Genomic DNA, 12,572 nt, shown 5'->3' with positions numbered 1-12,572 from the left:
ACAAAATGTGTGTCTTACTTCAACCCAGTGTGCTCTTACTGTGTTGTTCGATGCAGGTCAAATTAAAAACAAAGATGTAGCCAATAAAATGGAATAAATCCTATTAGTATTAATTTACTGCTTGAGAGATGAGCCAGATGAACTCATTGTCTCCTCTCTGTTTAGGATTTCTGTGAACTGAAGTTAAAAAAGGCATTATAATCCTAGGTTGGCAATACGCAAATAGATATTTGTAAAAAGATAATACAATAATAATCTGAATTTACATGGCTTATGTAAATCATTTTTCCCTCTCCAGTTGTGTAATACTTTAACTGTGAGCTGTTATTGAAAATTCAAAATATAGCAGGTTATAGAAATGGAAACAGCACATACAGTAAACTGTCGTCATTAACAGAATGGTGTTTTTGTATAAATTATGAGATGGGATTATATTCTCACCAAGGTTCAGTGGCATGCTAAATTATTTTTAATTTACTTAAAGAAGATATGTAAAGTCGTTCCACAAGTAACAGCTTAAATTCATTTGAGTCATTTGTGATGTTATTGTGTTTTGGCGGGTTTATTTAATGGCTTTTTGCTGAGTCAGTTCAGCGTTTTAGGAAAAAACACGGTCAGTTTTTAGGAGTTATTAGCACAGTTTGGTGGAACAACTTGATAAAACTTTTTAAATTAAAAAAACACTTTTTACTGCACTGTATTTCATTGAAGTAACATAAATTACTCAAGTAACCTAAAAACAAAACAAAACACACCCTATGTTCTGCTATTTATCGCGACTTCATCGTGACAATGGGAGTGAGTCACATTCCCCTCATTAGCACCCCCTGCCGCCCATAACTGAAAACTATTCTGAATGTGCGGGTAAAATTGATTGAAAGAACTATAATATCCGTAAGCATACTAAACCCATTTTCACTTAAAATCTATTAAAGAAAACTATACATTTTGCCTTTGTTTAACTAAACGTCCTTAAAGTTTTATAGCTTGCCCCACTCAAGATGGCGCCTTCTTCGTCCCTCCTCTCTCTCCATACGTCACGCCATTCGTCAGTAGCGCGTAAAGTTGTGTTGACAGGAGCGGCAGCAGGAGTTGTCAGCGGAGCAGTAGCAAGCTTCATCGAATGGAGTAATCACAAAGCTAACATCAAACAGGCGTCTCTTTTTAAATTCAGAAGTGCTGTTTATACCATTTAGACCACGACCATGGCAGATGACCAGTCCTCTCAGCCCTGGTCCATCGACAAAGATGACTATGAACTCAATGAGGTGATAGGTGAGAAGCTTAGCTTGCTAATGTTAGCATTGTAGCCTTCCCTGGCTTACACTGTCGTCGGCTGTCAGCTGCTATTAGCCAAGTAGCATTGTATGTCTGCAGCTAGCAGAAGTACAATTACGACCCATAGCTACACTGCAGTAACGCTAACAGCTCAGAAGTTTTTCCGTAGAAGGGCAAACCGATTAACTGTCTCTGCTAGCAGGAGACATAAAGTAAGGTTGTATTCCTGCTATCCGGCACGAAGCTAAACGGCTAGCTAAAGCAGTTTAGCTTTAAGTACGTCCAGATTCTTCCGTTGTTAGAATGGGTGGTGCTCTTTTGCCCAAGGTGTGATATGGCATGTAGTGAATCAGTCATACTTTACACAAGTTCAAATAACTGGAACATGACTTTGATCAGAAGAGTTAGAGAGTTAGGGTCATTTTCACAACGCTGTTGAGTTTGGCTTGATCCTGCTTCTTACAGTTAATGACTTTATTCAAGGATTTTATTGGCATGTATTCACATGAGGTGAAACTAAATTTGCACTCAGTTCCCGGTTAAGAACATGAATAAGAACACACAAAGATCAATATTTGCAAAAAAAACAAACAACCCAAACAAAAAACAAAGATAAAGAAACATATTTACAGTGTGAATTAAGTATAACTAAGAAAACGATTAAAAGTTTCCCAAAACGTGTGCACTGAATGTAGCTTTCTTATGTCCGTTACTTTTTTTTAAAGAGCAACAAGGACTACAGTCTACAGAGAGAGACTAGTCTCCAGTGTGAGAAACATGTCTTTACTCTGTACTTGTAAGACCCAGTACAGCGGTCATATGCTGACTGAGTATCAGAGACCGCTCCACAGTGGGATAGCTGGACTTTTTTTTTTATTGGTCTCTTCAGGAAGTGGAGCCACTGCAGTTGTCCAGGCAGCTTACTGCAAGCCGAGAAAGGAGAAGGTGGCCATCAAACGAATCAACCTGGAAAAGTGTCAGACTAGCATGGATGAGCTTCTGGTAAGAAACTACAGCGGAAGGTGGTGCAGAAATTCATGTTTGTGTTTTGCTGAGAATGTTTTCCATACAATCCGCACAAGAGATTGATTAAGCAGTTATCTGAGAAAAAGTTGGAAAGATGTATATAATAACATTCCTTTGAGAGGAGGAATAATAGACAAAAATAATCAGTGAAAGTTAGCTTTAGTTTAATCCAGTGAATTCAATACGTCACAAGTCAATACCTCACTATTGCTATTGATTTATATTTACTGAATCAATAGCTGTAGTGCAAACTCCAGTAAAAGCTGTTAGTGCCATGTAACAGGTTTGCTTGTTGGATTAATCACTTACCTGAAAGTAAGAATTCATCCAGGATCTTAAATAGACTCTCAACATTTTATCAGCTGGATCTGTCACACATTATACATCTTAGGACCTTTGTCAACCACTTTAAAGTATTTTAGAGCATTTATTTTGTTTAACTTAAAGATCATAATCACGAGATGTTGGAGTAAAACACCAGAGATTACTTGGCTTTGCCGCAGTCTTTTCATTTTTATCCCCAGTTGATTATTTCTTCTTAAGGACCATCATAGCAGTGTATGCTGTCTGCTGTAAATATTTTATTTGATTTCACTATCTTCCTACTCAGTTCTTATATAATGTCAAGCTCCTGAATCCTCTTATGTCTAAATGCTGGGTTAAAAATGTCTTTGCTTGGTGGCTTTGTAATAATGTTGAAGCTGAAGTTTTCAGGTTTTGCTTTTTTTAATAGGGGAGATTTTGTCTTTGAGGAAGAGCACACATTAAGCTGTTGCATTTCGCTCTCACTTGAGCCAGCTCTTATTAAATATTCGAAAAGATCAAATCCTGTGACTGAGATCGAGTTTGTCTTTTTAAGTTTAACATAAAGATTCAGTTTGTGCTTGGCTTGATAGGCCACAGTTGATGCTTCCTGGGTGACCTTGTATCCAACATTTTTCTTCTGTGTGCAGAAAGAGATTCAAGCTATGAGCCAGTGCCACCATCCAAACATTGTGTCTTATTATACCTCCTTTGTGGTGAAGGATGAGCTGTGGCTGGTGATGAAGCTGCTCAGTGGTGGTAAGTGTTGTTACACTGATGAAACCTGTTCCTAATTTGACCTGCTCTTGGCTAACCTGTCTTCTTGTATTACTAATAAGCTCAAGTTTGAACTTGGAATGAATATTGAGATTAACTTCCCACAAAACCAGTTCTTGAGATTTATTTTATGGGCTTCTTTAATTTCACGATCATTTCTGTGAGAACACACTTATGTGATATATCCACTACTGATTTAACACTCTCTGTTTAAACCTTAATGTGTTCTGCATCTTTTCTGCAGGACACATGCTCCATCATTTAGCATAGAGAGGGAGATTGTAGCAATGTTATACCACACTGTGTTGATAGTAATGGTGAGTAAGTCTGTGTGCAGACCGGCTGTCGGTCTTATTTTGTTCATATTTTTGCTAAAATATGTGCTTCTGTGTGGAGTCTAAAACCAGCTTTAACCGACTGATTGATGGTTTACCCATCGAGGTTACGCCCTCTTTTGTACAAGTTCATAATTTCATATTGCACTATGTTGTCAGGGAATTTACTGTCTACAGTTTTTGCCACTGTTGTCTTTTGCATATGTAAATGTTTGCACATCTATTCCACCAAGTGGAAACAAATTTGCCACTACTTTATTCCACTGGTTGTTGTGCATGTTGCTGCTGTACTCTGCGGGGTTCTGGCAGGTTGTATTTTGTTTAGTTAACAGGGCACAGCTGCAGGGTTTGTTTACAGTATAAGCCTAGGTTGAATTCCACTTGATGTTCTTTTAACCAACTTGGAAACTCTCTCCATGTGCTGCGAGCACATCTTGTGACAAGCCTCTGCCTGTCTTTCCCTCTTCCTCACTCACTCACTCGCTCTTTCTCAGGCTCGGTGCTGGACATCATCAAGCACATCATCTCTCGCGGTGAGCATAAGACCGGTGTGTTGGATGAGGCCTGCATTGCCACCATTCTGAAAGAAGTCTTGGAGGGGCTCGAGTACCTCCACAAAAACGGGCAGATTCATCGGTAGGTTGTGCTGATTTATTGCGCAGCAGCTGAGTGATTACTGTACACAGTGTTTGCACTCTCTGTAGCTCACATGTCCCATCGTACACTGCCATCTCAACTCAGTCAGGCTCTGGGCCTTTCATCTCTGCATATGAGTGTGCGGTTTGAACTAGACCTCACTCCTTCAATATTTAATACAGTGAAGCTGCATAATTGAGGAGGTTTGTTTTACATAAAAGTTCCTCCCAGGAACACTGTGGACCACCAGTGAAAAGAAAGGCCTCTGTATCCTGGATGTGTGACAACTGTACTTGTTGTAAATTAACAGTCCCATTCACAAAAAAAATAATGTCAAAGGAGCATTTCCAGCAATCTATTATGTATTTAATTAGATAAATCTAATAATAATAATCATGAGAGATTAGATTTTCTGATATTTTAAGAGTGAATGATTATTCAGTCAGGCTGGGCTCAGGGTGACCCATTCAAGTTGTTTGCGCATATTTCCACTCGGTGTAAAGCATACAAACAGAAAACAGGTGGATTAAAATGAACCTGATCAAAGGTGAGGCTTTATCGTGTTTCTGTGGAATAGTAAAATATTTGGAGTGTTGTTCATTTCTGGAGCCGAGCCACATCTGTGTCGGGGCACAGCCACTCTTTGTGGGCTTCTAATTGTAGTCTGTGGTTTAATCCTCCTTTGCTTCATGCACAGTGATCTAAAGGCTGGAAATATTCTTCTCGGGGATGATGGCTCTGTGCAGATAGCTGGTAAAGTGTTTCTGCTTTGTCTGCATTTACTGTGGTTTGTGGCATTTGAGGCAGTTTTTCATCATCTCCTATTTGTTGTGTTTCATGCACTCAAAACACCAGACTTTGGTGTGAGTGCCTTTCTAGCAACAGGTGGAGACATGACGAGGAACAAGGTTCGGAAGACGTTTGTGGGGACGCCGTGCTGGATGGCCCCAGAAGTCATGGAGCAGGTATAAGCCTCGCTTGCTTTATCCCTCTTCTTTCCCTCTCTCCAGTTTCTCTGCAGTGCCACAAGCTTGGATATAAAAGGACAACTCGAGAGCTTTGTTCACTCGGCTCTGTTTTCAATCTGCAGGTCCGTGGCTATGACTTCAAAGCTGACATCTGGAGTTTTGGGATAACTGCTATTGAACTGGCCACTGGGGCAGCACCATATCACAAATACCCACCAATGAAGGTAAATATGTGCAGAGTTTACAGTGATCCAAACAGCTTCTTTGTTCCACGGTAAAAAGCTCAAAGCTCAGACCATTTATAGTGTGGAGAGGTTTGATTCTGTGTAAACTGCAGGACATTTAACATCACCATTGTAAGGATATCTTCACTTTTTAGTCTGTTCACCAGCTCAGGCTGATCTCTGCCTGTCTGTAGGTGTTGATGCTGACCTTGCAAAACGACCCTCCCTGCCTGGAGACGGGTATTACAGATAAGGAAATGGTGAAGAAGTACGGAAAATCGTTCAGGAAGATGCTGTGTCTGTGTTTACAGAAAGATCCTGAAAAAAGGTTACTCTGCAAAACCTTTTTCTTTCTTTTTTTGAGCAAACTTCCAGACCCAATTTGTGCTAATTTTTCTGCTTATTAGATTCCCCTGTTGCTGAACAAATATAATGAAAAGCCTCGTGTTTCTTTCCTATTTAGGCCAACTGCTGCCGAGTTGCTGAAGCACAAATTCTTCACGAAAGCCAAGGTGAGCCATGCATCACGGATATAAAAATAAGCTGAAAATATTGCTGTAGGTTTCAAAGAGAGTATTTATAGATCCTGTAAGAAATGGTTGCCTTTGTGTTCCAGAACAATGAGTTCCTACATGAGAAGCTCCTGTATAAGGGTCCAACAATAACAGAGCGATCTAAAAAGGTACATAATTTACTCATGCACTGAATCCACGCTCACCAGTATTTCTGTGCATTGCTCTTATCAAGACAAGGTGTGCTGTCTCGTCCAGGGCGTGTCCCAGTTTTCCTAACGCTCTGCCTAATGATTGCTGGGAAATTCCTAGAGAGGACGAATGAGTCACTGTTGCTTCTCTTCACTGCGCCGTGTAGGTGCGTCGTGTGCCTGGCTCAAGCGGCCGTCTCCACAAAACGGAGGATGGTGGCTGGGAGTGGAGCGATGACGAGCTGGATGAGGAGAGCGAGGAGGGCAAAGCTGCTGTAGCAGCTCTGCGGGTAAGGCCCTGCATGCCTGCGCCATCTGATAGTCCAGGTTATTTTATACGGCGGCTATTTCTCAGTGCACAGCGTCCTTTGGCCAGCAGATGGTGCTGCTTTACTGTTAGTTTGAGCATATGTTTAGCCAAGCAGGAATGCAGTACTAGTGAGCTCCTCTGCTTACTTAATTCATGTTGAGATTAGAGCTCAGAAACTCCAGATTTCAGAACTTTATTCGACCTAAGAATAGCGGGGGTTTCAGCAAGTAAAGATGCAATTATTGTGTAGAACTGTAGTTTGTGTTGTTTTGTTTTTTAAATCTAATTACTGATTCTGATTTTTACCCCCAAAATGACAAATTAAAAAAAATAAAAATAAAAGGAGCTGGAATTATAATTGGCATATCACAATTCATGCTAAATGGCATGTGTCCATGGGGCATTTTTGGAGAATTGCATGTGTTTAATCCTGATAATCTGTCATGTCCATTCTGCAGTCACCAAGAGTAAAGGACGGGCCCCAGAATATGGAGGTAAGTCCTCTTGTAGTGGACATGACCTGCAAATCTGTCTTATGCCCCCCCCCCCATTTGATTTGCATTTATGTAAAATTGACTACTGATTAATTTTGAAATTGGTATCTTGTAGCTTTTCCCACCAGCAGATGGCTCCAGTGCACATCTGCAGCCACCTGGCGTGGCACATGAGAGATCTGCGAATGCAGGTCCAACAGGAGAACACGTGGCACCACAGGCTCCCGCTCAGACAGCGAGCCCTTCACACGGGCCTGCTGTTCAGGTAACAGTTACCTAAAAAGTTACAAACAGAGCTTTTGGGACAAATGAATTTTTGGTGGCGTATTTGTGGGGAAGGCATCCACAACAATACTCGTTCATGAAGTAATTACACTTAAATTCTCAAGAATAAGTTCCCTGTTAGAAGCATAGGTTGTTTTGTTTCCCCCAACTCACCCCTGCTGTTTTTGATATTTTCACTGGTATCTTGTTTTGTGACCGTAAATCCCATTTTGTTTGGCATTACATGTGTTTTAAAGATGCGTGGTGGAGTTTTCTCCAGACCAAATGCATTTTAAGCACAGTTGTGGATGGGAATTGTAGTCACCCTGCTCTGCGAGCGATGTGGACACCCAAGCTTGTGAATGCGATAACTCGAGAACAAAGACACGTGTTCCCAAACGTAAGTCCTTTACTATTTTCCTTCGATAGGATCCAGCTGCCTCATCCACCGTTCCCATCAGTCTCGTCCTGAGATTGAGGAATTCCAAGAAGGAGCTCAATGACATCAGATTTGAGTTCATGCCTGGCAGAGGTAGAAATATTCCCAAAGCTCTTTCTTCTCTCTCACGCTCTTCCACTCCAGTCTCTTAACTCTGTTTGTGGTTTATCTTTTCACTCGTGTCCTCAGACTCTGCTGATGGAGTTTCTCAGGAGTTGGTCTCAGCTGGTCTGGTTGATGGAAGGGACTTAGTCATCGGTGAGTCCGACAGAGCCCTACATGTTGTGATATTATTGCTAAGATAATATGTCAATATTAATGATTGTTTTGCATTCAATTCTTTCTTTAAACATGGTATCAAGTCTTGCAATTAACTGAAAGCGTTTTAATGCTCATCAGTAAAGCTTGTTGCAGCCTCAGTGTTCAGAGTTCGCTTAGGTGTTGGGCATCACAGCAGCTGGATGCAAAGTTCACAGTGCAGAATGCAAATCTGTTGAGTTTTTTCATATTGTTCCAGATCAGTTGCTCGCATCCTTTTGGGTCTTTTCAATAAAATCAGCATTTAGGAAACAATCTAACTACTTCTATTAATCACAAATGCTGTTAACATTTGTAGGGTGTCTCGTCATCGTTGTCATCTTCTCACAACTTCATAGGCTTCTATTACACATCCAAATTAAATTGTGAAAGCTGGTTCCGGCGACCCACGTGTGTTTCCTTCGATGCAGCAGAATGATCTGTATGATGTCTTTGCTGTTCCTTTGCACACGTGGGTAAAGGACATTAGCCACATCCTCAAGGAAAATTTGAGCTGAGCAATAAATCAGAATTGAGCACTGAGGTCTGCAGTGAATGTAGCCTTAGTCTGCTCACAGCTTTCTAACTTTCCTGTCTTTACAGTTGCTGCCAATTTGCAAAAGATTGTTGACGATCCACACAGTAACAAAAATGTGACCTTTAAACTGGTGAGCACACAAACCGAGTTATTTATGAAGTAATGCTGTGACTTTCTGGTACAGATATGTCGCATATTCATTGATTAACACAGTTTGTGTGTATGGGTCAGTATTTCTTCTCAGATATTTAGTAACAACAGTTAGTTTTGTTTTCTTTTTTCTTTTTCCAGGCGTCTGGAGTGGAAGAGTCTGAAATTCCCGATGATATTAAACTCATTGGATTTGCGCAGCTCAGTATCAGTTAAGTCCAACCAGAGCCAGATACAAAGGACAGAAATAAATGGTATGGCACAGCTGCATTGTAGTCAATTCCAAAAACCACTTCTGCCAAAGGGAGGAGGAGGAAATGATGAAGAGAAGGAGGCATAAGCCTGGTAGGAGTGTAACACTACTGCAGCATGCACGAGGACCACATTGAGGGGGTTCAGTTCATCACAGGAGTCACTCTTGAAAAGTTTACAGTGCGCTTATACGAGGGGGAAGAGATGCAATCAGATATCAGTTCCTATTTTCTTCCGGTTTCCATTCTTTGTCTTCATACACAAGCACAATCCAAGCCGTCTCCTGCCAGTACTGGAAACGATTGCCTTTTATTGTTTTATAAAAAAAAAAAAGCAAACATTTAACTGTGCCACAAAACTCTGAAGTGTCGGGCCACCTTTGTGTGGCACTTTATGATACATTGAAATTAAAAAGCAAGTTCAGCCTTAGTTACTTTAGACCTTACCAGTGTAACTGGTGGTAGTTTGTGTACTCTGTGTATTTCACATGTACGCCTAAGAAAATCCCCGTAATATCGATACAGATATGTCGTAGCATAGGTTTTTTGTTTTTGTTTTTTATGAAAGTCCATAAATTCCGATGAACTTTTACCTATTATGTCAAAAAGGATCCAGCCCGAGGCAGTGTGATCAGCTCTCTCCTCCGCAGCATCTGTGGTGGTTTTGTCAAAACATAACCAAGGATTTTAAGCTCTAACTGCACTGCTTAAATCAACTGTAGCCCCTCTGTCCCACAGTGCCACACTCGGTCAGTTGGCATTTATCCCAAGGTATTAAAGACACATTATTTTCACAGGTTGAGGGAATGCCTGATATTCTTGTACTATGCAATAGCTGTTTTCTTTTCACGGTATGTGGTCACTGGTTACTAATCATTTCCTTTGTGTTGGATACATTTTCTTTCTTTTTTCGTACCTCATAAGGAGTTCATAACGAGTCAACCAGCCAAACTGACATCGCTAAGAGCCCATTGTAAGATTTAACTTTCATATCCACAAACACGGGTAATGACTGCTTCTCTTTTTCTTTTTCTTTTTTATTCCCCTTTAAGTTGTCATCGAATCTCGCAATAGCTGATTTAACAGTTCTTACAATTCCCAGATGCTGGTTTTGAGTGCTGATGAACTTCTGTAAAGGTGCACATACTCATATGAAGCTTAGAAGGGGAAGACAGCTAGCCATGCAGATAGCTATTGGCTTATTTGCCTCCACCCCAGTACAATGGAGATGAATGGGATTCTGCTTTCAAGCACTGATTGATGGTATTGCTGCTTCATCAGTGGCTGGCATGAAATTTACTACATGTGTATACTTATATATTCTGTGCACACTGGTGGTCCTCAAAGTTTTTATTTTCTTGGTCAAATGTTTTGGCATCGCCTCGATTGGCACGAGAGTTTACAAAGCAGCTGCTCGGCATTCTTGTTTTGTTTAAATGATCTCAGACCACTATACATTGGATTGTCACTAAATTTGGCACAGGTATTAAGGACTCCTTGTCCGCTTTGCTCCCGGTCTTTTCCTCTTTTTTTCACTATCTGGTCCAAATTTCAGTTTGTCTGGTACTTAATGTTTTAACACGAACACTCATCACAAACACACTGAGAAGGTGAGCATGGTCAATACACTTGTTAAAAACATGTTAGAATGTGCGGTGAAGGTGTCACCATAATACTGGTAATGACTATGTTTAAAATGTTTTAAAAATACACACTTGTGATGTAAATAATTGCAGCTTTGCTCAGTTATTTTGCAGATTCTTTCTACTTCCCTACACTCGTATTTTGAGTCTTACTCATTTGCCAAAACACAATAAATCAATGACAGCATTATCTTGGTTTGTTTTTGTTTTGTTTTTTCCCCCCCACAAATTTCTTTAAAGCTAGCAACCTTTTAAAAATCATTGGAAGCTTTTGTTGTCACTGGGCAAGTTGTTTCAGTACTGTAGTGTCTTTGCTTTATGAACACCAAGTCACTCATCACTCCCAGTGTAGCTCTGTGGTGGTTTTGGACCATGTGCAGAGGGCTGTGACACAGCTCTTAGTTCAAGGACTGATGTAAATGGTGTATGTTAACATGTTGTAACTGTACATATGATGGCAACTCCACGCACTGTCGCACAGACATGAGGTTTGTATGTAATGATGTCGTTGCATTGACTGTTGAAGTGTACATGTCAGATTAAAGGAACATATTACTTGTAAATATTGATTAAAGGCAAACAGATTGAGACTCATGTTCAGCACGCAGAATTCAGTTTGTTTTGTAGTGTTTTCCACTGTTGGCCTTTGCCTGAGCATCACTAATCATGTGTGGATTATTCAGTTGGTTCATATGTTAACGTGCACATTTTTTTTTTTTTTTTTTTTTTTTTTAATTACATTGGGCTTGAAGTCACACTCTGCGTTGATGTCATGATATGTAGTGTTTCCTCATGGAAGCCAGTTACAGGCTGATTGATAGATAATTTTAACTAGACGATGAACGGCACAGGTTACCCTACCCTCTGTGTGTGTGTATGTGTGATTTGGTCATTAAATGGTTGCTTATCAAAGACTTTCTAAACATCTTCCTTATCGTTTACTTTTAAAAAGTCATTCTGCCTCTTATGAGGGCACTCAGTGATTAGTATTATTTTTAATCAATTGATTGGCATGTATGTATGAACTTTGTTTTACAGATCAGTACCTATATTTAAAAAAAAAAAAAATATACGCTTAATCATAAAATGTGTATATCCACCCATGCTTAGTTTGAAGAGTATTTGTGATGAGATGCAATGGTGATTTACCAGTTTGATACATTGTCAGTAAATTTCAGCACATGCAAGCTGATTGTTTTTTGTTTTTATTTTATTTTAGTTGTTGAATAAAGTTACATGATGGTATTCAATGAGTGTTGATGCTTTTATTTAAAGTGTCCTGTCTTTTAGTAGCACTGGGTTTTCATACACTCACACCCACCAAAGTAGAACTGTTAATGAGTGGGGGGAGGGGATGAGTTCCTACACACAGAAACTTAGACATTGCCATGTTATACTATGTTTCATATAATGTAATGACTGAAACAACACTAATGGAAATGATTAAATAAACAGATAAACACATGAACAAGAGCCTATAGAGATTTATAGAGCATGTCTTGGAAAAGCAAAATGAGATTGGCACAATCGTGCCATCAGACACCTAATTCTGATTGGAAAAGCTCCCAGCACTTTTTATTTTATTTTTTTTCAAGTAAAACAAAATTTTCTTCCTTTCCAGCTTTTTTCTTTTCTTTTCTTCAATTTTTTAAATGTGAAAGCTGGTCTCTTTCAAACGCTTACTCTTTTTGGTTACATGAAGTTTTGTATTGTAGTTTTCATTTTATCCAGTCAGATCCAGAGACACTGCAGCACAGACTGGATCCTGAGTGCGGGTCGTAACCTGACAGAGGAGCAGCTCGATGTGAGGGTGGGACCTTCAGCAGGTGTTCTATCGTTTTCATATTTTATTATCTCTTTGGTGCATTTCCTTCATGCAGCAGCTTGTCACAGTTCAAAACCTTTAGACACGATAAATAGAAATGAAACAAAAATA

The 12,572-nt window shown here is 39.9% G+C and overlaps 1 protein-coding gene across 1 annotated transcript; it reads left to right on the top strand.

The window, feature by feature from the left end:
* Nucleotides 1-1,034: 1,034 nt before the first annotated feature.
* Nucleotides 1,035-11,881, top strand: LOC146688246 (serine/threonine-protein kinase OSR1-like). The gene is made up of 17 exons (XM_085438587.1): nucleotides 1,035-1,275; nucleotides 2,168-2,280; nucleotides 3,258-3,366; nucleotides 4,214-4,355; nucleotides 5,053-5,108; nucleotides 5,211-5,320; nucleotides 5,446-5,547; nucleotides 5,742-5,875; nucleotides 6,011-6,059; nucleotides 6,164-6,229; nucleotides 6,418-6,540; nucleotides 7,019-7,054; nucleotides 7,170-7,319; nucleotides 7,748-7,850; nucleotides 7,947-8,015; nucleotides 8,658-8,722; nucleotides 8,884-11,881. The coding sequence occupies exons 1-17, from the start codon at nucleotides 1,206-1,208 to the stop codon at nucleotides 8,956-8,958; spliced, it is 1,572 nt and encodes a 523-aa protein (XP_085294713.1). The 5' UTR covers nucleotides 1,035-1,205; the 3' UTR covers nucleotides 8,959-11,881.
* The last annotated feature ends 691 nt before the right edge of the window (nucleotides 11,882-12,572 follow it).

This window comes from Copadichromis virginalis, linkage group LG18 (genome assembly GCF_057382275.1).
Source record: "Copadichromis virginalis isolate Kocher_CV1m ecotype Utaka linkage group LG18, C_Virginalis_male_GT1.1, whole genome shotgun sequence".
NCBI lineage: Eukaryota > Metazoa > Chordata > Actinopteri > Cichliformes > Cichlidae > Copadichromis > Copadichromis virginalis.
The sequence above is the reverse complement of the archived record's forward strand: the minus strand, read 5'-3'. Positions and strand labels throughout refer to the sequence as shown.

Excerpts from the sequence above, each read along its gene's own strand:
- LOC146688246 (XM_085438587.1), top strand. The coding sequence starts at position 1,206 with ATGGCAGATGACCAGTCCTCTCAGCCCTGGTCCATCGACAAAGATGAC. Across the intron at positions 1,276-2,167 it reads TGAACTCAATGAGGTGATAG|GAAGTGGAGCCACTGCAGTT; the intron begins GTGAGAAGCTTA and ends TGGTCTCTTCAG. Across the intron at positions 7,320-7,747 it reads CACACGGGCCTGCTGTTCAG|GATCCAGCTGCCTCATCCAC; the intron begins GTAACAGTTACC and ends TTCCTTCGATAG.